The sequence below is a fragment of the Anser brachyrhynchus genome, assembly GCF_964034855.1.
Source record: "Anser brachyrhynchus genome assembly, chromosome: 8".
In the NCBI taxonomy this organism is placed as follows: domain Eukaryota; kingdom Metazoa; phylum Chordata; class Aves; order Anseriformes; family Anatidae; genus Anser; species Anser brachyrhynchus.
Window position 1 is genome coordinate 27,152,439 of NC_137702.1, and position 26,362 is coordinate 27,178,800.

At 38.4% G+C, this 26,362-nt stretch overlaps 2 protein-coding genes across 7 annotated transcripts in view; one reads left to right on the plus strand and one right to left on the minus strand.

The window, feature by feature from the left end:
• Positions 1-14,380, plus strand: CLCC1 (chloride channel CLIC like 1). Of its 2 annotated transcripts, none has more exons than XR_013954307.1 (11): positions 1-385; positions 2,240-2,335; positions 3,234-3,341; positions 4,285-4,506; positions 5,639-5,779; positions 7,169-7,262; positions 8,375-8,472; positions 8,553-8,699; positions 9,279-9,576; positions 10,137-10,383; positions 14,053-14,380. XR_013954307.1 is itself a non-coding variant. In XM_080602294.1 (11 exons), the coding sequence occupies exons 1-10, from the start codon at positions 254-256 to the stop codon at positions 10,362-10,364; spliced, it is 1,563 nt and encodes a 520-aa protein (XP_080458420.1). In that variant the 5' UTR covers positions 3-253; the 3' UTR covers positions 10,365-10,383; positions 14,053-14,380. The 2 variants fall into 2 exon arrangements, 1 of the variants encoding a protein (XP_080458420.1); XM_080602294.1 differs by having other exon boundaries at positions 3-385; positions 9,279-9,572; positions 10,134-10,383.
• GPSM2 (G protein signaling modulator 2) overlaps positions 11,946-26,362 on the minus strand; it is a 25,924-nt gene continuing 11,507 nt past the window's right edge. For 3 of the 5 annotated variants that reach the window (XM_080602293.1, XM_080602289.1, XM_080602290.1), the window contains 13 exons: positions 22,125-22,346; positions 20,932-21,067; positions 20,351-20,493; positions 19,734-19,857; positions 19,338-19,453; positions 18,551-18,706; positions 17,636-17,744; positions 17,089-17,218; positions 16,411-16,481; positions 15,005-15,181; positions 14,035-14,197; positions 13,698-13,915; positions 11,946-12,589 (listed from right to left, as the gene is read on the minus strand). In XM_080602293.1, the coding sequence (XP_080458419.1) occupies positions 12,401-12,589; positions 13,698-13,915; positions 14,035-14,197; positions 15,005-15,181; positions 16,411-16,481; positions 17,089-17,218; positions 17,636-17,744; positions 18,551-18,706; positions 19,338-19,453; positions 19,734-19,857; positions 20,351-20,493; positions 20,932-21,067; positions 22,125-22,345 (1,953 nt within the window). In that variant the 5' untranslated portion in view covers position 22,346 and the 3' untranslated portion in view covers positions 11,946-12,400. The remainder of the gene's footprint in view (positions 12,590-13,697; positions 13,916-14,034; positions 14,198-15,004; positions 15,182-16,410; positions 16,482-17,088; positions 17,219-17,635; positions 17,745-18,550; positions 18,707-19,337; positions 19,454-19,733; positions 19,858-20,350; positions 20,494-20,931; positions 21,068-22,124; positions 22,347-26,362) is intronic. The other 2 variants (XM_080602292.1, XM_080602291.1) reach the window with 1 other exon arrangement.

Consider the following 26,362-nt stretch of genomic DNA (forward strand, 5'->3'; position numbering starts at 1 on the left):
CGGGGCGGGCCGGGGTAGCTGCCGGCAGCCCGCCGAGGAGCGCGGCCTGCGGCTGGGCCGGGCCCCGGGGCTGCGGGGCTGCGGCGGGGCCCGGCTGAGGGGAAGGCGCCGGGGCCTGGGCGCGGCCCGCGGGGAGGCGGCGGCGGAGCGGGGACGCGGTGCGGTGCGGTTCGGTTTTTAACGGCGCTCGGGGGGCGCTGGTGTGGCGGTGCGGGGCCGTGTTCGCCGCGACATAACGCCTGCCGGGCCCGGGATGCTGCTCGCCGTGGTGCTGTGCGCGGCCGTGCTGCCCCGCGCCGGGGCGGCGCCCGACGAGGAGTGGATCGACCCCACCGACATGCTCAACTACGATGCGGCGGCCGGAGCCATGAGGAGGCCCTACAAGGTGCGGGGGAAACGCCTGGGTGGAGGGACAGATAGCTGTCCCTCCTAGGTACTCCTTCAGCCGCGGCCTGTGGAAAGATTGCCCTTAAGTTGTGGAGTTCAACAGAATCGTATAATAGTAGACGCTATTTATAACAACAGACTATATATTTAGTAATATATAATTATAAATAATAGAATTATGTTTGTATCACCTTGTAAAGTTATATCCTAATCCATAAACAGAAAACAATTGCATGCCTAGTAGTAAAATTGAAAGAAAAAAGTAGCAACTGACATACTGTAGTTATGTAGCTTAGGGCCTTTTACTAATAATTTCAGTTATGCACTGATCAAGTCGCAGAAAGTACGCTCTTTAGTTCCGTACAGGTGGTGGTCAACTGATCTGTGCAGGTCGTGGCTCTGCAGTTGTTTCTCTGAGAAGTACGGGGTTAAGCAGCTCTTGATGGTCTCTGAAGTACAGTGTTAAATATCTGGAAGGGTTTAGTCAATAAAAGTTGGAAGATCTGAAGTTAATGGTTACATTTGACTTGAATTACCTGGTTCCCCAGCAATACAGGAATAAAGTCCTCTAACGCTTTGTAAGTTGTATAAAGTTTTATAGTGCTGGGCGTTGGAATCTTTAGAAGGAAGATGAGAACCAGGGCTGAGTACTGTACAGCTAGTATGTCGTGAATCTGGAGAAGGTGAGACATGAACAGATAACTTTGAGAAAGTGAATTGTATCCAGTTGTCTTGCATTGGGAGGGCTGTATGTATATATCATGGGATGCATATTATTTGTCTATGATACATGTGCACACAAGGCACTGTAAGCCACAGTTGGTTGTACAGGCACCCTTGATCTTGTCATTCTTCAGTTTTAAAGTTTGGCTTTGCAGTCTTGAGTAATACCATTTTAATGTTTCAGAACTTAGTTTTATGGAGCTTAAAAAATACCGACTACGTTATTCGTCTCCACAGAGTTCCCCCTCAGCCTGCACCTACCTCAGTTGCAGCTGGTAGTCATTAGCGTTTGTAAAGTTGAGCAGCAAGCTTTGGAGTCTTTAACTTTGCTGCCCAACTGCTTCTACCTGCATCAGAAATATTCGGAGTTCTGCTACTGTCTCCCATGAAAAAAGGGAGAAATATGACTGCTTTGGAATAATCCTTTAAGAATTTATTTTCTGCTGTACAGTTAGATTTTAGTTTTCTGCTCTACAGTGAGAGGTTTTAGGCAGGCAGGCTACGCAGCCAAACTAAAACTTCTTATCAGGTGATGTGTTCTAGTGAGGTCACTTAATTCTGTGATGTTGTGCTTCCTTTTGGAGACTTTCCTCAAGGTGCATACCAAATCATGTAGAAGAAGCACTGCTAAGACTGCAGCTGAGCAACAGCCAGAGAAAATGGGATGTTCTTTCAGGGCAAAGAGGGAACAGGAAGGTTAGGGCATGCAACAAGGAACGTAGCTTTGTGTTTACTTCCAGTCGGGCTGCGTGGCCAGCTGGGCCGGGAATTTCATCTGGCTGAAAATGGTGTGTGCGCTTGCTGAGTCAGTTTTTAGCCAGTCAGATATCTAATCTGATGCTCCGTGGGCTCATGTGATCACCAACACTCTGAGGAGGGGAAAGGGCAGGTGGGGGAGGAAAGGGCATGACCTCTCCTTTTGATGGCAGCATGCATTTAGATAAGCATAAAGTAATTGTCACTCCAGATGGAGCCTAAAACAACAGCAGAGAGGCAGCGGAATATAGCTGAGGGAGTACATGCAGAAAAGACCAACACTGTTTTTAGCCCCTTTGCTTTTTTTAAAGTGGGCTGACCATAAGAGTGTAACGTGGCATATTGACAAATTTTTCTTCTTTTGTAATTTTAGGTAAACTATTATGATTCTGAGGATAAGACAGTGGATGCAGTCAACACTGAGAAGTTACCAAGTTGCTTCAGGGAAGTGGATTCCTTGCAACAGAAGGTTTGTGTCGGAACTTCAGAATATTTTCTGGTCTTTTCTAGTTTGTGCTTTCTGACAATGCAGAGGCACTGGATAGCATAGAGCAGGTGAATTGCTGGCACGGTTTGAGAGAGATCATGGGTTATATAGGGGGAACTTCTTCATGTAACTTTAAAGGAAAAATTAAAAGTGATTTGAACTTAATTCCAAATTGCTGGTCAGCCTACCAAGGTCTGTCACCTAAAACATTCTGAGGTGTAACAGAAGTCAGGAGGAGTTGTGTGCTGTTCGACGCTGACAGTTTAACCGTGGTGGTGGTGGTGTTACTCCATGCTGCCAAAACCCAGGAAACCTGACCCTTTGTTTGAGCTGTTCAGTTCTGTAAGATTTTAAGGGGTGGGCTGTGGGTGTAAAGAGCGCACTTGTGGCCAACCATAGTGCGTGATGGTGGCAGCTCTCGGAAGTCCTATAAGTGCCCCACTTTGCTTCTTCCCCTGAGCTCAGAAGGATGCAGACATGCTTGTGTAGCTACCAAGACCTGCTTCCCTCATCCATTTGGAGACCCAGTGTGAAATGTAATTTTAATACTGTTTGACTTAGTATGTTTGGATACAAACTTAAAAATTAAGGAGATCCAGATCTTAAGTTTTTCTCATCTTACTGAGGTTGGTATTCAAACCATGTTATCACCAGAGCTGAAACCTCTACTACAGGCCAAAGCCATGGAAAGCAGCAGCAGAATGGAAACTTACGCCTTAGCAACTGGATATGATTTTTACCTGGGGTGCTAATCATGGGATTATTGCCAAACTAATGCGCTTCCATTAATTGTGGGTGTAATGTGTTGGTAGTATTTTTTTATCTCCTACAAACAAGCTGGTTTGAGCAACAAATGAGTAAAAGCATCTTTACATTGTAGATTGCAGAATGCGAGAAGAGGAATGCCAAATCACGGGAAAGCCGGAGCTTTTATATTTTTAAGCGATACTTGAATAAGATTCTAAATGAAGCTGGAAAACTTGGCCTTGTAAGTATTTGAATATTGCTTTAAAATGAATTTGAATTCATATTACCACTTCCTTTGTTTTTCATAGTTAACAAGTATTGATTAATTATTCTCTCATACTTTACAATTCAGTTCCCTTCGTTTTAATTTAAAGAAAAAGATGATACAAGTATGTGCATTCGGTATTGCTGTTAGAATTACTGGTGTTTGCTCAGTTGCCACTTTATCTGTAAAGCACCTGAGGGAAGATTGTGAATTCAGAATGTGTATCCAAGTATCTGTTGCTGGGGTGCAGCTACAGAAATACCCCCTCCAGTTCATGTCAGTGGTTGTTAAACTGAAAAGAGCCTGATCTCGTTTGTTCATTTGTTTTTATGCCTTAGTTTTAGACTTACCACACTACCCATTTAGGAGTAGTAGCTTCTAGAGTCTGCGTATAAGAATCACCTTATTATTTTATTCATTACATTGTCTTTGGAAATATTTCTTTTTCTGTTCAGAGATAGGATAAATTTTTAGCAATTAGCAAAAATAATATTTTTAAAAAGAACATTATACTTAGCAATGTAAGATTTCTTATTTCCGTGCTTAATAGCTTCTGTCTGTATTACCCAGGCATGATCGAGCCCAGTGGCACACATAATGCATTAGTCATTAATACCTGTTAATGAGAAGCAATTGTAAAATTTAATAACACTACATTTTTTTTTTTTGCAGTAGAATTAAAAGAGAACAAAACAGTTGAGTTCATGATTTGTAGGGGTGAGGTGAATGAACAAAAGTATGATAGAGCTATAGTGGGCTCCCTGTCCCATGTCTTCATCCTGCAGTCTACCACAAAAAGGGGCTGGTATAGGACGAGGGTCTGTAATCAGGATTTTGCATAGCGATACAGTTTTTCATATATCCATGTATTTCCCAATAGACAACTTCTGACCATCATTTTGCTTTGCTTTTAATTCAGCCTGAGGAAGACATGGACCGTGTGCATTACGATGCTGAGATCATCCTTACAAAACAGACGTATTTGGAAATCCTCAAGTTTCTCAATGAGGAAACGTGGCAGTCAGGGGCTGTGGATGATGCCCTTAGTGATATTTTGATCAATTTTAAGCACCATGATGGTAAAGCTTGGCATTGGAGCTTTGAAGACACTTTTGGAATTGATTTATGTAATATGTTTATGGTAAGAGAAGAAAGGTGATATATATATATATATATATATATATTTTTTTTTTTTTAATTACTGTTTTCTCCAGTTTCTTTGTGCAAGTCTAGCCAATGAATAATACTGTCTTAACTCCACCTGAAAATCAGCTCCTTCCATCGTACGTACAGTGAGTCGCTCTTGCTTCTTGGCTGCTGAAGGTAGAGGTGATATAGTCAGTTAAAGTAAGAATAAAACTTTTTTTTTTCTGTGGTCTGATTTTCTTTTTGTAGAATTGCAATTTTTTTTTCTGGTACTCGTTTTTTTTTCTTGCTTTTATATCTGAGTTGTGTGGTTGTGTGATTCCTTAGACTAGTTTCTCATCACTAACATTTAAAATGCACAGGTTGCTCGTTTTCCAGATTTGCCTCTTGTTCAAATAGATGCTGTAGCTGTTGGCTCCTGCAGGAGCTGGATTACTTTTCTGTTGAAACAAGTATATATTTGATGTCTTAGATTTTATAGGTTAGAGTTGTGAATTGAGTAGAAAAAATTCGTCTAGTGCTGGAGAGGAGAGTGTGACTGTGTGAAAACGTCATATTCTCTAAATGGAATTAGAAAATGTTAAACTGAGAATAAGCTTGTCTAGTTTTCAGGTAGTTCATAGAGGCCAAATAAAAAAGCAAGTGGTCCACATTGTAACTTTGCTCTTAGGAGTCCTCAGATGGGAAAAGGCTGTAAAGTGCTTCCCTGAAGTCCTGCTGCTGGTACTTAAACTGCAACTTGGCCTCTTAACCAAACTGCCGCTGTTGGCTGCAGTGGTTCAGTGGTTCATAGCATGCACTTCAACACGCAAGTGTTGGATTGTATCAATTTTGTAATTTTAAACGATGATAATTAATGTGATACGTGTCATAAGGAAGAAATAACAAAATATCATAAGGAAAAAAAGAGCAATAGAAAGGTAAGGCTGTGATAGGAACAACTGGTAGTAATACCATGACACTTTTCTGTTTTGTGCTGCAACAGATATGCTATGAAAACAAGAAGTTTCCTAACTGTTTCTGTGTGAATGGTGCTGGTAAAAATGAAAGCTGGCAGTTTTTTTCAGATGTCCTGATTGTAAGCTTGGAAAATCTGGATCATAATTCTTTCCTATCTTCTATTTCAGATACTCTCGTGCTTAGTGTGCACTGTGATTTTAATAGCTACGGAGCTGTGGACACGTATTCATTGGTTTGTTCAGCTGAAACGTGTTTTATTAATAAGTTTTCTCATCAGTTTTGCATGGAACTGGGTTTACTTATATAAAGTAAGTTGTTTTGAAACCTAAATGGCTTTTAGGCTTAAAACCTGACAGTTGTGAGGGAGTTAAGGTTATTTAGTTGACTGCAAAATAAAAGAAGGGATGAAAGGCTGTGTTTTGTATGTTGACAGGTGCGTTAGGCTTAAAGAGCAAAAGAAACCCTGCCGATTTTTATCCTGCCACAAAGGTGCACAAAATTCACAACGCAGTAGAATGGTGATTTCACTGCGTGGGCAAGGAGCTCTGTTCCGTGACACAAACGATGTCTAAAGCAGCTTGGTAGAAGTCTTATGAGAAAGTACTGAGTTTTTTTTGCTTACCAAAGATTCCCCACCTGAAACTGTATTTAACAGGTGATAGACAGAGACAAATGCTTAACGCATGGTGATAAAGTAGCCGGCTGTACAGTGGTATTGGTTTTAACGGGAGGAACTTGACCTACTAGGTCATAGCCCGGCCACAAAACCTAGGACACGTCCTGTCGTCAGAACTGCAGAGCGGGTGAGGTGCCAGGGAGTAGGATGGTTCGTGAACAGGAATGGATCGCTGTGCGAAGGACTTGGTTTGAGTCATTGAATAATGACAGAATTTTTCAGCTGATGATTTGCCTTAACTACTTCTACTTGATTATCAGCTGCAGACTGTCAGGCAAAATTATAATCACTACGGGTGTTTATGTTAATGGCACAATTTAAAAAATTAAAGAGAACATAAAGAGAAACTGTAGTTTTAATAAGTAATTTTGTAGCAGCTGTCTCTGTTTGGAATCCAGAAATACTTAAGGAAGTGTGATGTCAGATTGCTTTTGCCCTGGATTTACATCTTTGAACACTGAAGTTTACTGTTTTGATAATTCAGTCTCCGTTTGGAGAATAAATCAGAGGTAGCCAGCTTGGGAGGTTTTTATCCATTCCCAGGAAGTACTTAGAATCTAGCTTGGTTTAGGAAGCAAATTTTTTAATAGACTTACCAGGTAACTATCCCATGCCCGCTAAAAGCAGGTACATGGCGTGGTGCTGCGCGGAGGCGGGCGTTCTGCGCAGGTGGCTCCGTGCTGGCTGCTGCGGAGGGGTTTTGGGGTCTGGGTGCCCCTGCACCCGGCCTGCGCGCTCTGCAGTGCCGCGGGGATGGGTCTCAGCGCAGGCACTGGCCCGGGGGCTGCAAAGCTCTTGTGGACTGCAGCTGTCCCAGGGGTTGTGCTGCTGACAGCAGGAAGGTTTGTGGTGGAAGCAGTCAGTGCCTTTTGAAAATTAGTTTTGTCCCTGCAAAGAAACTTCAAACTGGGTTTGGCTCGTGGAATGTTGCTTTTTCAGATGTGCAATGAATCTTAAAAGTTTTTACAGATGATGGCATCTCTCTCTCTATTTTTTACAAATATTTCTGATTCTCCTGCAGCTGGCCTTCGCGCAGCACCAAGCAGAAATTGCCAAAATGGAGCAGTTTGATAATGTCTGTGCTGAGAAATTGGACTGGAGGGACAGCCTTATTGGTAAATATTTGTTTCATTGTTTTGTAATAGTTTTTAAAATCACAAAATACTCAGTAATTGTACCCAAAATATTCTAGTGTCTTCATAAATTGTAAGTACACTGAATGTTCTTGAGCAATACGTGATTATGTGGTTTTACCATTTTTCCATTTCACAAGACTTCCCTTGCTAGGCCTTTGAAGGAGAGCCGACGGCAAAAATGTTCTTAGGTCCTGTCCTGGGGTTACTTCTTTTCTTTTAAAACTTGGCCCATGAGTGTTTCACCAGCTCCCCCACCCCCAGTGCCATTCAGTGCAGGTCATCAAAGATAGAACAGCAGAATTAAAGATTTTTTTTCTATCTTTCAGGCATGTGAATACAACAGAGTTCAGAAATTCAGTCTTGCAACGAATTTCTTACTCTACTTTCGTTATTATACAGAGATGGCTGAATTTTTTGATAGCCATTATTTACTATCCAGTGGTACAGCAGGTAGATTAATGATAGCAACTCCTAATAAGTGTCTGTTGTGGTCTTTTCTTGCAACGTAATGGCTGTGATTGCTTCATTTATGTCAAATTTTGGTGGTTTTTGGTATGACTGCCCTGAATTCAAACTACAGAAACAAACACTGGTGTCATAAATTACTTAAAGTTGTCTTAAGGAGTAAGACTTTCTGCTTAGATCTAAGAAGTTCTCTTGAATATACCAGATGCACAAACATTCTTCTGCATACTTGCAGCCTGGCAGGTAAGTGGTAACACTCAACATTACTTACGTTTCAGTGCTTATGGACAAAATCTGCCAGATAACAAGAGTTTCCACAGGCCGTGCTTCTTCTTCTTCTTCTGTGGCTTCTAGGCTCTAAATTCTTCCAATAAAGAGAACTTCCTTGACTAAACATGGGAAAACCTTAGATTCTTCTCTTTCCTTCCTTGCTTCCCTGCATCCCTGTGACTGGATAAGCTATACTGCCAAGCTAATTTCAGATTGTTAAAAAAAATAAATCTGGGCTTTGAACCATATCTAGAAGATTTCCATAAGTAGTTGAAATGCTACTGTCTGTATTACGACAATGTCATAAAATGTGTTTTTTAAAAAGTAGTAAAAATGTGTCTCTGCTTTGAATACAGAATGGCTCAGAAGTATGTGGACGTTGCAGGATGATCCCTGCCAGAAGTACTATGAAACACTACTAGTGAATCCTGTTCTGCTGGTTCCACCAACAAAGGTACATGCCAGACCCAAAGCGACTGTGTACGATTGTTTGTCAGCAGTGACAATGTTATTTTTTGGGTTGTGTTTCTGTAGGCATTGGCTATTACTTTCACCAACTTTGTAACTGAGCCTTTGAAGCACGTGGGACAAGGCATTGGTGAATTCATCAAGGCGCTTATGAAGGAGATACCACTGCTCCTGCAGATTCCAGTGCTAATTATAATGGCTCTGGCTGTCCTGGTTTGTATGCATTTCTTAAATTTAAAAGCTCACATTTGTTTTTATATACTAAACTTATTTATATGGAAGTATTGTTATATGTTATTAATTATTGCTTATTTGTACTGATAAACAGAGTTCATAGCACAGATGAAATTATTTCTACAAGGGATTTTTTTCCTAGACTGTACTCTTTATAAGTACAGTTGGTTTAGCTATTAAAATAAGTTTGTATTGAAATTGCATCACTTTCCCATTGCGCAAGGAGGATAAAATAGCATTAAACTGCTTACAATCCTAGACTCTGACAGTTTATTTGAAATTATGTTCCCTTTTGTTAAGTATCATTACACAGTGATGCATCTAATTGGCATTTTGTACATAACGCATTGAGTTAGAGCCTTCAGCACCTTCCTTCTAGCACCAAAGACAGGTTACAACCTGGCAGCTCCTGCAGTGTGGTCAGACTGCAGAGAGCCTGAATTTTATCGCAGCCATTCTGGTCATCCAAGCTTTTCTTTCAGTGCTGATCAGGTTTGTGACTTTGAATTCTGTGTGAAACAAATGTTTGCAGTTTTGTTTTTGTTTTTCCACCCCCAGGCTTTCTGCTATGGTGCAGGATCATCCGTGCCTGTGATAAGATATTTAACATCTTCTCAGAGGAGGACGCTTCCTCCACCTGACAGTCAACAGGAGAAAATAGACTTTAGGCGATATGATGGGAGTACATCAGATGGCCGTTATTCACAGAAGATTCCTTACATTTATAGAGGACCTTATGACAGAGGAGATGCTCAGCTGAGACCTGGAAATGGCAGCAGAATCCCTGACATGTTGCATGCAAGCAGTGAGCCAGACACGCAAGTAGAAGAGTCTCAAAAAACAGACCCTGGTGTATGTTAGTCTTTGAGCTGGGATTAAGTTTGCTAGATTTCTGTGCCGTGTGCTAGAATGTGGTTAAACAACACGCTTACCCAAGCCTTGTGAGGAGAGGTGCCTGTTCCCCTATAGAACAATGTGGTATAGGTTGTTTTGGGCATACTTTGTTCTGGAAAAATACTATGTGATGGTTAACTGTGTCAGGAAACCACTTAATTAAAATATTTGGTAGTAGAGACTTAAATAACTTGTTTTGAGGGATCTTATGTACTTATAACTGTATGACAGTACTTATGTCAGCCTCAGGAATATAGATTACTCATGGAAGGGGGAAAAAAAGCCCAATGGACTTTCCTTGGAATTACAGAAAATTTAAAACAGATTTGTACTCTAGATTGTGCTCATTTCCATGTGCTGTTTCCCCAAGGGGAAAAAAAAGATTCCAAGATACCTGTCAATCATACTTAAAAGTTAGGAGATGTGGGGGAGTTCTGCCCTTGAGCTGAGAGGCACTTGAAGGAATGGACCCCATCAGTTTGGGTTGGTTGATTAATAGCTTATTATTAATTTTTACAGAAGACATTGCACACTGAGTCTGAAGTCTGTAGAGTAGAAACTGCCCCAGCTACAAATGTTACTGAAGAACCTGCACTGGAACAGCAGAAACAGCAGCCAGGCAAAGCAGAACAAGAGACTGGAGAAAACTGCGATCTTAATAAAAACCTCGAAGGAACAAGTTCCACAGGGGGTCCACTTGAAGAGAAGAAAAAGGGCAGTACGTGCGACTCACAGGAAGGAGGAGACTGAGGAACCCGCAACCTCTGCTGTAAGTTTTGTCTGATCTTTAATTGTCCCATACTTAACTAGCTCTGCTCTAGTTCAGAAACGTTTTAGTTCTAAATGAGAGCTCCGTAATGATGAGAACTCACTGTTGGTCAGAGCAGTGGTAAGCACAGCTGTGAGGCAGGGGTTAAAAATTGAGATTGTGTACCATACTACTGGAACTGGAAATAAATGTGCTTTTAAGTAGGATAAAACAATGTCAAGTAGCTAAGAGAACAGCTTTGTGCAGGTGGCTGGCTTGTTAGAAATCAAGTTTGTGGCACAAGTTTCAAGAAATAGTAGGTATTCTGTGGTAGGAAAGCACCGATACTCTGTGATTAGCAAACATAACCCTAATCAGATAATTGGAAAACAGCTTGAAGAAAGTTGCTGATAGTCACATAATTCATGTAAGACTAATTGCAGCTAAAATAGAAGTCTCAGGAAGGACTACAATTGTTTTATAGTCTTTAAAATCAGTTTTCAGTAGTTAGAATTGCAATTAATCAGCTCAGTTCTGGGACATCTTGAAATCAAGGGCAGAAGTGTGAGAAACTAATGTTGCATCAGTTTGCTTTAGGGATGTTCAAAGCTGAACAAGGAATAAGAAGCACTGAAGTACAAGTACCAAAGATGAGCTCACTAAAATGATCGTACACCTGATTTTGGAGCAATGTTCTGGCATTTCTCCTTAGAAGAAAAAAAAAAATTTGTTTCAGTAGACGTCAATTTTTCAGGGCTTAGAAAGCTACAATAGCATGTCTGTAAAACTTTTAACAGTTAAGTCTACTTCATTAGTCTTAAAATGCCATTTTACTCTGATGCTAAAGGTAACTGTCAATTCTTCTCCATGGGTATAATACTTGAATTAAAAATGGAGAACACTTTGTTTATAAATGACCAAAGTAAGCAGTTTGCCACCTTAGCCATTAAATCAATGACTTTCAACTGAAGTCACGCACTTAAAACAGCACAGAGACCTCAGGGTTCTCCAGAGCCCTGTACTACACCAGGGCAGTCCAGGTGGCCGTCACAGGTGAGCACTAACACTTAGAACAGCTTTTCTCAAGAAATCCCCAGCACAGCGCATGGTCTTTTCAGGAGAAGTAGTTCGGGTCAAGTAATAAGCAGCATACATATGTCTGTTGTTTGTAATGCTTAAAATTGATTTAGAGGAGGAATTACCTGATGTCCATGGTAGCCCATGCCAAATACCTCCCACCCCTGTAGAACACTAGTGGTGGTGAAAATGTACCACAATCTATAGAACAGCATTGATAGCTGTTAAATAAATATACTATTATAAATATATACATATACTAAATAAGTTAATATATAAATATACTTAGATACAAGTATATCTTTAAAATAGTCTGATTGTTTCATACATTATTCAGTGTAGTTTTATATTTAAGTCAATTAAATATTGCCAAAATAAACCCAGCATATTTTTAAAATAATATTTTTGTTTCAAAGAGGAGTAAAACTAGGTTTTGAAATACTTTTTTCTTTTGTAAATAATCATGATTGTAGAAAGTTTGGAAGAAGCAAAGACAGACTAAGTACTCAAGCTATTTCACAATTACTTTTATTTTTTTAAAAAATTATAAAAGAAAATGGGACTGTTTTCCAGGGAGGTACAAATCAGAAAAAAAAATCAAGTTTTCTTTAAAAAGAGCGTATACACTTAGGTCTTAACACTAGATGTGGGAGAGTCCGCACATCAGCACTGAGAATACCTTGATGGCAGAAAAAAAATGATGTTAATGTTCATAGACTAGAGCAGTTAAGCGGGAGATACAGTAATCAGTATCTCAGACACTGCTAAAAGTAGCTGCCAATATAAAGAACAGTGGCAACTCCAACTACTGGTCACGAGCGTGATGCTGCTATTATACAGAAATGATTAGAAAGGAGACAAAACTACTAATTATAGTCTTTTGTAAAAAGGCATTTATGTTTTCCAACAAACATAATTGATTCCTAAGATGCTAGTGTACAGTACGAGCCTGTTAATTTCCTCAGCTAGAACTTGGTCCTTTTATAGCAGAGGGTAAGTGGACTCTTTGCTCATCCATTCTCTTAGCTTGTGCTCGCAAAATCAGGCTGAAAAAGTCCTCATCTGGTACAGTTGGTCCTTTTGCAGATGATGGAGGAGCACATCTTTGATCATCCAGCCTGGAGCCCTGTAGACAGACCAGGCAATAAAGCTGCATATTTACAGGAAAATGTATGTCTCAATAAGCGAACAATATAAATGAAAAATGATTGAATGTTTGTTTTTCCCAGATTTAAAGCTATTACATGGCTTTAATAGTTTAAGCTTTGGTGCAAGTAGCTAACTAGGCCTTAGCCGTTCTCAAATGAAATTACTAATTTAAAATTGTAAGTGTAGCTAACATGGTGCCTCCAACTGTATCAGAAAATACAACCCCCAATTTAGTTCTTGTTCCTATTGCAGAACATAATTCAAGTATCTTTTGCCAGAAGAATTTGTGTTAGTTCTACTAGTTCTAGTCTCATATGAGCAAAAACATGGTTGCCTTCTGACATACCAGCATTGCTCTTTAGCCTAGGATTGTTACCCTTTTCTTGGCGCTTCTATTACAATAGTATGGTTTTTACAGTTGTCTTCCTGCCTTTCACTATAAAGGGAATAAAAATAGCTACACTGTAGTAAGAGTTGGATAAGCAATATTTAGAGAGAAGAGGTTTCCTTCAAACTCAGACTGTGATTTAAATGTACTGATGTTACAGAGCAGTTTGCATAGAATGTCTGAGCTTGTTTCCGTGTTCGTTTCACACGGTTGTCAGCTCCTGGTCAGATTTTACAAGGTCTGGCTGCGGACTGCAATCATGTCCTTGACTAGAGTTGTCTTTGAGATAAAAGTCTCAAAATAAGCAACTCGTTTGTGCATAAAGCAGTAAAATCAGTACTGGATGACAAGATTAAAGTTTTCCATTCTTTTCTGAATGAGCACAGTCCAGGCGTATTACGTATTTGCTACACATAGTGCATAAAGAGACAAAATTTACCATACTAATTTCTAGATTCTTTGCTTGACTCAAAAAAGTAAATAGGCAAGTTGCTAAAATAGATACTTCATCAGATTATATAAATATATATTAGATATATATAATATGTATGTGTATATATATGTGTGTGTGTATATATTTATGTACGTATGTGTATGTATTTACATTCTTACCCACCAAATCAGTTTGTATCTTAAAACACATGAGAAGCACAGAGGCTTAGTTGAAGACACTAAATATTTAGGCTGCACAAATCAAACCCCGAAAGACTCAGAATCTTACCTGGCATTTTATCAATATATCAAAGAAGTCATCATCTAGTTCTCTGTTGTTACTTGCCATCAAGTGCCCCAGGACTGACTGACTGTTGTGCTGATTAAGACGAAGGCCAGGTAGGTTACTGAAGCTAGCGCGCTGGTCATCTAGGCGGCGGCTCTGGGAGCTGGCAAGTAAGTCTAGAAATTCATCCGTGTGGGGTGAGACTACAGAAGTAGAAAAGGCTGGGGGAGGAAGAAGAAAAACAAATGAGCCCAGAAGTAAGCACCCTTTCATTCAAATACATTTTTAGGATGTCATTTGACAGGAACTAAAAGCTACAGGTTTTGTTTTTAAAACTTACATTTTCTTAATGTTTTAGGTGGAGTAGAGGATGTTGCTACTGAAGCAGCTGAGAATCTGTTCTTCTCCTGGAAGTAGCATCTCTGATCATCCATCCTGTTACTCTGGAATCGACTCAGCAGATCAAAGAACCCTTCATCTGCCATTGTCTCGCGACTGTTTCTCTGGAGAGGAGAGAAAAAATAGAGGTACTTTGAACTCAGAAGTACCTAAAACCAGGACAACTGCGTGGCAGTTTCATTCCAGTAGTGTGTTTGATAACTGAAATCCAGTAAGCTAATTTTTTTAGTCATCCACTTCTATAGACAGCGATTTAGCCTAATAATAAATGTTAATATTATGGCAAACGCTTCTGGAAGATAAATCTATTAGAAACATTTTGTTCTCTGAAACATAATGAAATAGTGCTCTTATCAGTACAAATGGAGTAATTCCTCCTCAGCCATTAATCAACCAACAACCCAAATATATGCCCATGAAAGAGAAAACAAGAAGAACAACAATGAACAATATCCATTTGCTCCTTAGGTTTGTGGTCAAAAGCTCTTTGCTCTTACCAAGATCCAATGACTTTTTATTTTCTTAAACTGATTTCTGTGAAGAGTGCAATAACCTAAAAAAATATGTCAAATATCTTCCTGTATCTGAATCAGAAAAGCTATGTTTTTCTTTAAGTTAGGAAAAGCAGGGTCTGGGAGAAACTCTAGATATAAAACGTATGTGCAAGCTGACCTGTAACTTGAGAAAATCCACCAGGAAAAAAACTTTCAACAGTAGAAAAAGCTTAAAGCTGTTACCACCCAGGAGACAGATGTAGAGTGCCAGATTATCGCATCAGTTTACAGAGCCACAGTGTTTAAATCAGGTAAACAAGTAAAAGTGAAATGGGCATCTGCAGGAATGTGTTTTTCATAATTTTGGACAAACCGAGATAAGTAAAGGCTGTCATCTCCACAGCTCTCCATACCTACCCTCTGAGAGTTGGGAAGACGATGATCAATAGAATTACTGGAATCCTGCAAAACTTTGGAAGCGGTGCTGGTTTTGTACTTTTTGCCTTTTAGTCGATTTACAAAATGCAGTTTTGCTGAAGGTTTGGCAACGAGTGGTTTCTGTTTAGCAAGAATCTCACTGTTCCAGTTCTGAACCTAAAAAAAAAAAACAAGACTCATGAAACTAAGCTTCCTAATCTTGATCCCTTACGGTTACCTCTTATTCAGTTCTTCTTTTCCTCATCAAAATGAAGCAGCTTTACAATATTTATTTTATTCAACCACTAGGACAGAAAAAGTTAGTTTTTAGTTCTATTTACTTGACGTGTGGTTATTGATAATCTCATTACCTGAAGCAGGTTAGTACTGTTATTGACCAAAATATGGTCAAGTGGTGCATTTAATCAAACTTGCTGAAATTTTCCTTGCTGACTGCAGTGCAGGAACTCTAGTTCATGTCAACTCAAAACATGACATTCTTATAATACTAATAACTTTTACAAAGCATGAGTGCAAAACAAATCCCTAAGGCAAAACAAACCTAGATATTTAATCAGCTTTCTATATAGTCCTTTACATGCACAGATTTCCCAGTGAAGATTGGAGAAGAAGGGAGAAATGCCAGCACAAGAGTAAACAGGAATAGCTATCTAATTTCACTGAATAACAGAATGGATAGCTTTATCAACCTGAAAGAATTTTCATAAAAGAGAATTCCCCTAAATTCTCTTAAAATAAATATTTTAATCTATAAAAATGATCATTTCATCCAGAACTAACAAACTTCTGTAATATCTGCACAAAAAAAGAAAACCTTTAATCCTGATCCTACATCAGAAAGTGTGAACACAATCACAAATCTTTCAGCAATACTGCCTACCCCCATGAAATGACTTCTAAAGCTTATTAAAGATCAACACACACTCCACCTCCAAGCAGATGGTATCCCTGTGCAGTCAAACCATAACGCTAGTGTCATATGTTCCATATATCGAAGACATTTATGGAAAGAGTTTTTGAAACCTACCACATGAGTATCTTGAAAAAAAAAAACTTTATAAGAAATAAGCTGCAATACTATGTTACTAGTTGATAATAAAAATCCACATTAAATATTTTAGTGTATTTATTAGTGAAACACACTACGTGTATTTGAAGTAAATTGATTGCAGCCAAAGGAAAACTGTTCAGAGCAGCTGAGCTAAAACTTTGGAATTTTACACTGAATCACTTTCTGCATCAACCTCAAAACACTTTTAAAAAGGAGATGAAAGGAATTCCTTTGGTGCACACTACATGCATAATTTTGAATATTAAACCCTTACAGAAGCCTTTAGATTTTGTTGCTGTCTAACCAGCAGAACAAAAAGAAGAAAATTGCCAACCTTTTCTGGTGTTAATTTCATAAGTTCCATGTTCTCCATGCTGTGACGGCGTCCTACTCTGGGTCTGGTACCTTCAAGAAAGAAAAAAAGTTCATCTTGTTATCATTATGACTTATTGTGTCACCTTCAAAGCTGTGGCAATTTTCATCAAATGTCCAAGATACAGCAGTTCTGAGTTCCAAAACTCAGCACAGAATAATTAATCACTAGTAAAAGCAGCCTTAAAAACCACACCCATCTAAGGTATGTAAGCTGCTTTCACAGGCCATGGAGAAGAGCCAAGGACCTTAAATTCAATCAGGAACATCAAATGAACCAGCTTTAACTCTAACCCCATGTTCCAAAAACGATTGGAAGAAAAAAAGAATGACATAATTTTGCAGCTAGTAGACAAATCTCCCACATTAAAAAAAAAAAAAAAGAAAAAAAAGAAAACACAAAACCCAGGAACAATTAGAAACTAAGGGTGATGCATCATATGAAGAAACTAGGCATTAACCTGTGATTCACAACAGAAAGCCATCAAAAAAGCAGGAGGTGAGGGGGTCCCATACTGCAAAAACAACTTTTTTTTTTCTGGAGGGAAAAAATATAAAGCATCTCTAGTCAGAAAACAGTGCAAATAACAGATTCATTTTGAAGTTTACTGTTAGAAAGTATTCGGAAAAAAGCACATACCATTCAAATTGTTATCTACCACATGGCTTTCTGACATCATGGAGTTGTTTGTGCTGTAGCTTAATCCAAGAACCATTTGAAGATCTGAGAGATTAAGTCTAGCAGTGAGCTCTCCACTTCTATCTCCTACCTGCAAACCAAATAAAATAAGCAGTTCTTACTGTAAAGAAAGATATATATATATATATGTAAATACAAACATTGTCCCCCCAGACTTCTGAGAGAAAAAGGTTTTCCTCGCTGAAAACCGAGACCACCTTTTTCATGAAGTACACAAAAACTAAAAGGTTCAAACCAAAGCCTAAAATAACCTCTGCTAGGCTAATAACTTGGATCCCACGCTGACATTACTGGAGGTGACACTAGAACTAAGGCTGCAACTGCAGTGACATATGGCTGACATAACTTTGAATAAACTATCTCAGAAATTATTCAATATCCTTTCCATTATTCAAAAATCACATGTACAGACACACCTCTGTAACATTACTGTGTTAAGTGAGAGCAAAAACCAGGCAACCAGTGTACGTAAGCGTGAACATCATACCTCTCTAGAAATCTCCAAGTGCCTCTCAGCAAAATGCATAGCCTGGTCGTGATTTCCCAGAGCCGTGTACGCGTTCCCCAAACTCCAGCATGCTCTTCCTTCACCAATTCTGCAGAAGAGAAACATCTTCAAGGCTGTCTCCTAATACTCGCTGAACACTAGGGGTCGGGTTTGTGTGATATTACCAGATTACTGTGCCAGGAACAATTAAGACTATCTTCAGAAACCATTCCACCACCACCACCACGCTAAGTATTGTAATTAAAGGACTGTGATCTGGCATAAGCATAAATACAAACAAATTCATCAAAACTTGAATTTTTAAATTTACAGCAAACATTTAAATCACTCTTTTCAGTTTTAGAGGCATGGAACATTTTATAACTTCCTTTCTTTGCCTCAGATTGCATACCTTATAGTTTTTCACAAATTTTGCTTCCTGAATTAGAAAAAGTGCATTTATGAGTTGTAATAAAAAAAAAAAAAAAGTAACTGTACCCAATATTACAAAAAAGCTGTGGAAGTCATTATAGTTATTATTTTAAAATAAGCATTATTTACTACTGGATTATTCTCCCTTCCCCACTCCTTACTATTGTCTTCATTTGTGGAAAAGTAGAAGATGTATTCTTATGAAGGTATGCAAAATTATTATAATCACATCATGGGAAAAAAAATGCTTATTTTACAAAGATGACACAAACATAAGAAGATTCAGAGACATCATTCATCAATCCCTCTTTCATCTCAGATTCATTAGCCACAATCCTTTCACCAGCATTTTTTCTCTCCATTTGAAAGTTGTAGGGAATTCACATTAATTCAGATGTCATTTATAAAACAACGACAGCGGAGTTAGAGGTAACAGGATTTGGTTTAAGTGTCATATACATGAAACAATCTCTTAGGGCTTACTTATCATTTAATTCCTGAGCAATCACAAGGTGTTTCAAGTGATAATCAATTGCTTTTTCATAGTCTTGAAGCAAAGTGTATGTGTTTCCAAGGCTGTAGCAGGCCTGTGCTTCCACAGCTCTATCTTTAAGCTGTCGAGCCAGCTGTAATGTCCTCCTGAAAAAAAAAAGTCAGTTACGTCAAAAAATCACTGAAGCTTTGAAAAGTATATTTGCACAACTAAAAATCAGTTGCACAAGTTAAACAAATTAGGACAACTTGTAAATTAGCTGCTAACAAACTACTATCTTGCAAAATCTTAAGAAGGAAAAGATCTTGATTACAAACATGGACTAAATGTGTAAAACCATGTTGATACGCACCACCAACCCCAGCTAATGAGTGTACCTAGGACAGGTACCCATCTCGAGTGTATTACACTTACTGAGACCATTCCAGAACTTGCTAAGACAGAGATGCTTGTTTCTAGAGTAAAGCTGAATAAATGTGTCTCAACAGAAAGGTGTCTACTGTGCTGAGAATATATTTAAAGCAACGAAACATTGAAAGATTAGCACTGCATCTCCCTTAAAATAACCTGAATAGTTAAGTAAGTAGGGAGAAACGTTGGGCGGTTGGTTGTTGTGTTTTTGTTGCCTTTTTTTTTTTTTTTTGCTAAACAAATGCAGCTCTTCCCTAAGTATATTTTGAAGAGATGGCTATTCTACAGTGAGCTGAAGTACTAGGCACAACAGAAATGAACTGTACAAGAAGAGGTATGAACTGTATTTATAAGCAGTCAACTAACTTGTAGTATTCAGAAGCAGTTTCAAATTCTCCCAGGAATATGTAGGCATTTCCAAGATTGCTGTACGCTCTTCTTTCTGCTGATCTATCACCAAATTCTTTAGCAATTAGGAGACGCTTAAAAATGTGAAAGAATTGCATTAATTACTCCATTTTGTACTTCATAGCGTATATTTGCATACAAAAACGCATGTTCATAGATTTTCCACGCTATCTATTCTTTAGACCAACAATGCTTGAAAAGAACAGTCTGGACTTGAGGCTGTGCCCTTAAGATCTAAAGCTTGCATTAAAAAGCTTGTGACAATATCCAAAAAACTACATGTATATAAAATCTGTAGCAACCGGCGATATTTTACAAGAACAAACAAAATTGTTTACTAGCACATTGCAGTACCTGTTCATGAGCTAAAACTGCACTCCTGAAGTTGCCCAGAAGGTAGTGTGTGTTTCCCAGATTTCCAAAGGCACGTCCTTGTGCTGCTCTATCACCCAGCTCTGTTACTATCGTCAGGTTCTCTCTGTTTTGGGGGAAGTGAGGACAAGAGGAAGACTAGTGACTTTTAAGTTATGTGTTTTTCATAATCACTTAAACAAAAAATCTTTTTCCCATTTAAATAAAAGTAGATTATTCTACCTTGTCCTATTTTAATAGCCCTTATGCTACACAAGTTTTCCACTGAGTAGGAAACATTTTCTGTGCGATATCCAGCTTAACTGCATTCTTACGCTGGCATACTCATCTCTAGCGAAACAGCTACATTATATGCAGTATACGTCTCAGTCTGGTTCTAAGAGTTATGCTGAATTCTAACATAGAGAAAGGACACGCCAGGTAGTAAGAGGTACGCTAAAAATGACAGCTTAACAAAAAATAATGTACTCTCCAGTTTAAAGGGGAAAAAAAAAATCACAGGTGCATTAGTTCATGATACCACAAACCTCTCAATATTTTAACAAGCCAGATGATCAATCATATCCTCTCAATCACCAACATTTAAAGCTGCTACTTACTCATAATAATCTGCAGCTTTTTGTAAAGCATTTTTCACATCATCTGGAAGTTCCCCTGGATCATAAGTCCCAGCACAAGCTACATTTTTTCCTTTAGAGTGATAAACATTTCCCAGATTATACAGTGCTCTAGCTTCTCCAACCTAAAGCAAAAACAAAGTAAGGTATTAAAAGGATGCTTCAAAGTCTTGTGTCACAATAGCAATTAGAACAATCCACAGAAGGGAGAAGAGGTTTGGTAGCTACTTGTCAACACATGCTCTCATTGCCCAAGTTACTCCCCACCCAGTCACATTCCTCAATCAAATTGTTTTGCATATTATTCCCTTTTGAGGTGTAAGATACATAATAATTGTTGAGGCCAATTATCATTAAAAACTAAACTTAAAAAATATTTGAGGATCTGGATACTGTAGACTTCTAGGTGCAAATAGCCATCTGACAGATTCTTATAGTCAGGAAGGAATATTTGAATATGCAATATTTAATTCCCTCTGAAAGGTGGCACACTCATTACCAATACAACAAGGTTCACCACTATTTATTCAGAGTTTATTTCCAGATTCCTAAGCAATCCTTACCTTATCATTAAGTTCTCTGGAAATATCCAGATGTCTTTGACAACAAACAATAGCTTCTTCAAAGTTTCCAAGTACCTTCAAGGTATTGCCCAGATTCCCACTAGCTTTAGCTTCTCCCAGTAGATCTCCAATTGTCCTAAAATTGCAGCAGAAAAGCACCCAGTAAACAGTGTGCAATTTGAAACCAAGGAGATGATCAATGCGTGGCAGACAATCCAAAGAATTTATTGAAAGAAAATTGTGTGTGTATTCAGTTCATTTTATATCTAAAATGCATTCACATAAATATAGTTCACTCTGTGGTTACAGAAACATCTGATTTTGTTGGTGCTGTTTGCGGTATTGATCTACCTACTGTAAATCAAAAAAGAAAAAAAGACATCACTTCTCCTAGGGAGAGAACATGGATACAATTCTTAATGATTATGCAGAAAGACTGTCCCAGGATTACAAAAAGTTTTAACTGTTTCTGCATTTGACTTGACTATCATTCTTACATTATATATCCGACCTACCAGTCTCCCAGAAAACTCAGAGGAAATATTAAATTTCTAGCTTCTAAATACGACTAAGGCAGAAGATGGGCACTTGAGCCACTCAGTCTCAGATACTTGGGGAAAAACAACAGAAAAAACAGGTTTCCACAAGGACGCTTAGTGAATTTAGGTACCTCTCTGCTTACAGCACTTGAACAGAAAAAGGGGGTGGGGAGAACAGATTTTTGCCTAAATTGTGGTTAAATTCTACATCAGGTGCTTGTGTCTTTTATTGGATCCGCACTAAATAAAAGTCAGATGCATAAATAGTGTATGAAATGCATAGTAGTTTTAGACTTCACAGGATTATACTGTGAGTTTTACATAGAGAAACATGAATGAGCTCTGTCTATTAAACAAGACGGCCAGAAAGACTGAATTTTAGAAACAGGAAAGGGTGGATTTAAAGAAGCTACTTAATTATCCACAACCTGGTGAGGCCTCAGTTAGTACTAGGATTACGGTACTAGGCTGAGCATTAGCTCCCAGGTTAAAGGGCAATCAAGTTACTTCCCAGACTCCCCAGCCCTCTGCCCTCACCTCCTTCACTCATTATCTACTGTTAATAGCAGGTTTTGGTAGGCAAATAAACAGCCAACTGCTCATCACTACAAGAACGGGATCAAACAGAGAACATGGTTAAAGACGTAAGATTACCTTGCAAGAGTTAAATCATGGTGATGGTATTCCAAGGCCTTTGCATATTCATGCAAGTAGAAATAGGCATTGCCCAACTGGCTGTAAATAGCACTGAGTGTTTTTAAATCTTCAGTTCCCACTTGAACAGCTGCTTCAAAAAAAGACACACCCGCTCGGCAGTCTCCGGCTTTACACAGGCGCTCACCTTCCAAAGCCAGCTCTAGGCAGGAAGCCTCCATCCTGCACAATTTAAGTAAAAAGAGAAAACTGTTATTCTGCATGCAGTACTCTGTCCAATAACCTAAGTTCTGAAGAGATGTATTTTACTCAAAGGCTCTCTATTTGTTCAGGACAGGAAGTCAGCACCACAGTACAAAGCAATGAGCTTGATACTCTAATATCAATGATGCTATGAAGCGAAGGCTGAAATCTAACTTGGCACTTCAGTAGTGATAAGCAAATATTTGTTCTACATAACAGCAGAACAAATGGCTTCAACTATATATTTATATTTAATTTTTTATGTCTTGGGGAGAAAATCCAAAGACTGCTTCATCCATACGTAGCACCTGTAGGGTTCTAAAATGCAGAGTATTTACCGCCTAGGCAATGTCAGAACAATGACCTCAAACTGATGTGACTACTGGCAAATGCTGATTTTGACAAATGTTGTATAGTATTAGCTTTTTATCAGTAGGCTTATGGACACAGAACAATCAAGAAAATAAGTGTTGTAACAGCAAAGCAGAGGTACAAATGGATGTGACAGTATTTACAGAAGACAAACGGCAATTGCTTTCTGCTTTCCACCTCTTCCTTCCCAAAAAAAAGTGGAATTGATTTTTAGGTAGATAACACAGTTACATGCAAAATGTCTTAAAAAACAAACAACAAAAATCTTCCAAGTTCAATATTCCTGTGTATCAAAGATCATGACTACTTTTCCTCAAGTTGTTTCCTATGTAGCTAAGCGCTACTTGGCACTTCATTTCCTAGTGTCACTGTTAGGAAAATTCCACAGTGTGAAGAAAAAAGTAGATCTAATTAACAAAATGTACATCAATTCCAGTTACTTAACTGAGCAGCCGTAATTTCAGAAGCCATTGGAATATTTTTGATTATTATCAGCAAATAATGGTGTGATCATACAGGTATAAAATAGTGCAAGAAGAAGGTACTAATTAATTTGCAAATTACATTTTGAACAATGAATAAAGAAGCTCTTACAGAAAACAGTGGCTACCAAAACACATCCATATGCATTTATGCTGTTGTGAATTTTGGTGTACAAAAGGCAAAAAGGCAAAATTTTATTAAGTGTTAATGAATATACATGAACACTTCCTACTTTCCAGTTCTCAGATGTGAGGGAGGTAGGGAGGAAGAAGATGAAGAAGACAACCTCAGGGTCTAGTCTTGAAGCAATATGGTTCTCTAGCTTTTTCAGGCTGTATGCACTTTAAAAAGCTCACATAAATGCCACCGTTCTACTTTCTAGAAGATTTTTTTGAAAAGAAAATCAGTAAGACATCCTCTAAGTGTTTTAAAAGTGTGCACTTATATTGCCAGAAAATGTTGGACATCAGCCTTGTAAATTTGTATGTTTTGCATTTTTCTTCAAGATGGACTGTTTTGGTTGTTTTGGCCTGCAGTCCAGAACAGAACATTTTGCATGATTTAATGTATCTTTGTTATATCATTATTTGATATTTACCTAGTTTTAAGAATAAATCTTCTGTAATTCTAGCCCTAAAACAGTTTTCCTTCATATGCAAGATCAGTAATAGCAACAATCACAAATGCTCACTACTCCGACAGCTATTTTAATGGCAACACCAGAAGACAGCTGTTTCGTCAAGATACAGAAATGCAGTATGTAACAGACCCGCGATGTTTACATTTCTTTGTTTGTCTAAATCAGAAAAAAACAGGCTACACAACATTCTACTGAAGTCTGAGTAAGAAGGAAGTATTTTTGAAAAATCCTGAGTTTCCAAGAGAACTAGAAGAATTTGGATTGTAAGCAAAACAGGCTACTAACACAAAATAGTACCATACCTGCTGGTCTTCGACATTCCACAACTTAAGCACAGTGAGATGACAGACATATTTAACTTTTGCAATTAAAAATACTGTATGCGTGGCAGTTGGTAAAGATGCAGACAGCAAACAAGAACTCAAGCATGAAGTTCTTCCCAGGCCCAACTTCTCAGGTTGGATATCCATAACACATGCAGTATTTGTAGGTTTAGAAACTTCTCAGAGAAGTTAAAGCATTGCTGTTTGCGAGAACAAACAACCTGGTTTTCATTACATTGTGCATGTGCTGAGTGTGAGACAGAACAAGGCAGAAATGATTAAGTACAGCATGTTACACCATCAGCAACTAAAGGTTTAAGATTTAAAACACTTCATTGGGTAATCTTAATCCTATCCAAAGAGGTTCTCTACGGGCACCTCATGTTAACTGACACGTCCAATTAAAGTGATGGCTAGGAAATATGGCTCTCCTCAGTGCAAAGATTTAGAACATTATACAATCACATTCATTTCCTGTGATTTTTAGCTTGAAGGGATTACATTAGAGCTTTCAGTAAAACGTGCATATGGCGTAATAGTCACAATGCTGTACCAGACTCAGTTCCGTAAGGGAATTTGGCTCATTTAAAAAAAAATCATGTTTTGATTTGCAATTTGTGATGCAACAGTCATCGAATCAATTAAGAAAAGGCATGGACTAAAATGGTACAAAGATAGTATCAGAGAACACTATGAAGCAGGAATTTTTCAGGTACCTCTCCAGTCAAGTAATTTCACGTCATTCCAAAGACAGCCAAATGCCAAGGCAGCATTAGGCAGCATTACCACTTTGGCATGGAACTTGAAACAATCTTCTGACTCTGCAGCCCAGACTTAATATAACTTACACAAATGAAAGATGTGGTTGGTTTTGGTTTCATACAGAACCTAAATAGCTATGAAGCCAAGTCTTATAACCCAGGCTGATGAGTATCAGCTGTTCTTACAGTGCATCAACTCAACCAGAATTACAGGAAGTAAATGAGAATAAGAATTAGTAATTGCTTGGGTAAAAAAGAACTCAAAATGTAATATTACTATTGAGAACAACTCTAGAAAGGCTGTATTAACAGGTAGCTAGAACCTGTACAACAAACTAAAGCTATACATCCATCTGGATCTGTTCTTACTGACCTTCTACAGTTTCAAAGTCTAAGTAAGCTATTAAAAGGAATGAACAGAGAAAATGAAATATTTATTTTAATCTTATTACAGTTGCCTGCACCCAATATAAATATTTTATTCACACTACATAAAAGCTTTGGAATTATTTGTTTTTTTTTGTTTGTTTGTTTGTTTGTTTTTTTACCACTTAAGAGCACAAAGGTTTCTTCTTCATAAAGTACAAAAATGGACTCAGAAAAGGTGGTGGTTTGGTTTTTTTTTTTTCAGTCCTTGAAAGACTGTTAGGAAAATCATGCAACATTTTAAAAAGAGGTACATAATCCTACAGTCAAAACCCTGTCATCTCTTGTTCTCAGAGGCTGCTTTAACCATCACTTCCAATGGCTGAATAGCATGTCAGCAGACTAAACAGGGCCAGGTTATCAATGTTTTAGGAAGTCATTAAATAGTTACACGGAGAATATAAAATTACTTTCTCTGTTCCTAGGGGCTGAATTGAATTACTTATTTATTCAATACTGAATGGCTAAACAAAAGATACATTGAGCCCGCAGAGACAAGAGGAGAACAAGACCCATTCATCTGGGTACTTCTAATGAAATTCTGTTCCTGCTAAACAGGATAAGGTTCTTCCAGATATTACTGTGGAAATACTCTTACAGGGCTTCACTTTGTTATTCTGCTTATAGTTGCCTCGACCTGTTCTCTGAAAGGCTGGCATCTCCTGAATAATTTCTCATTTGTAAAACTACCTCATCCTTATCTCTCCCTCTAAGCTCTTCATCTTGCCTGGCTCCCTTATGCTTTCTTTTTTTTTTTTTCTTTTGTGTGTGTGTGTGTTTTTTTTCCTGATCTTGGTTCTCATCTTAAAAAAAAAAAAAAGAAAGAAAACTGGTAAGAAATAAGACAACAGAAGACAGCAAGAAGATTACATTGATTATTACAGTCTCTAAACACTACTAACGTAGTTTTACCCCATTCAATCCCCACTAAGAGCATTTCTGAACATTTTTGCTATTGGGGGGAGCTGCCACGTGACTATGCTGTGAGAC

Bases quoted from the DNA above. Each gene is read 5' to 3' on its own strand.
- CLCC1 (XM_080602294.1), top strand. From the start codon at position 254: ATGCTGCTCGCCGTGGTGCTGTGCGCGGCCGTGCTGCCCCGCGCCGGG. The intron at 8,473-8,552 runs GTACATGCCAGA...GTGTTTCTGTAG, and splicing joins TGCTGGTTCCACCAACAAAG to GCATTGGCTATTACTTTCAC. The intron at 9,573-10,133 runs GTATGTTAGTCT...TAATTTTTACAG, and splicing joins CTCAAAAAACAGACCCTGGT to AAGACATTGCACACTGAGTC.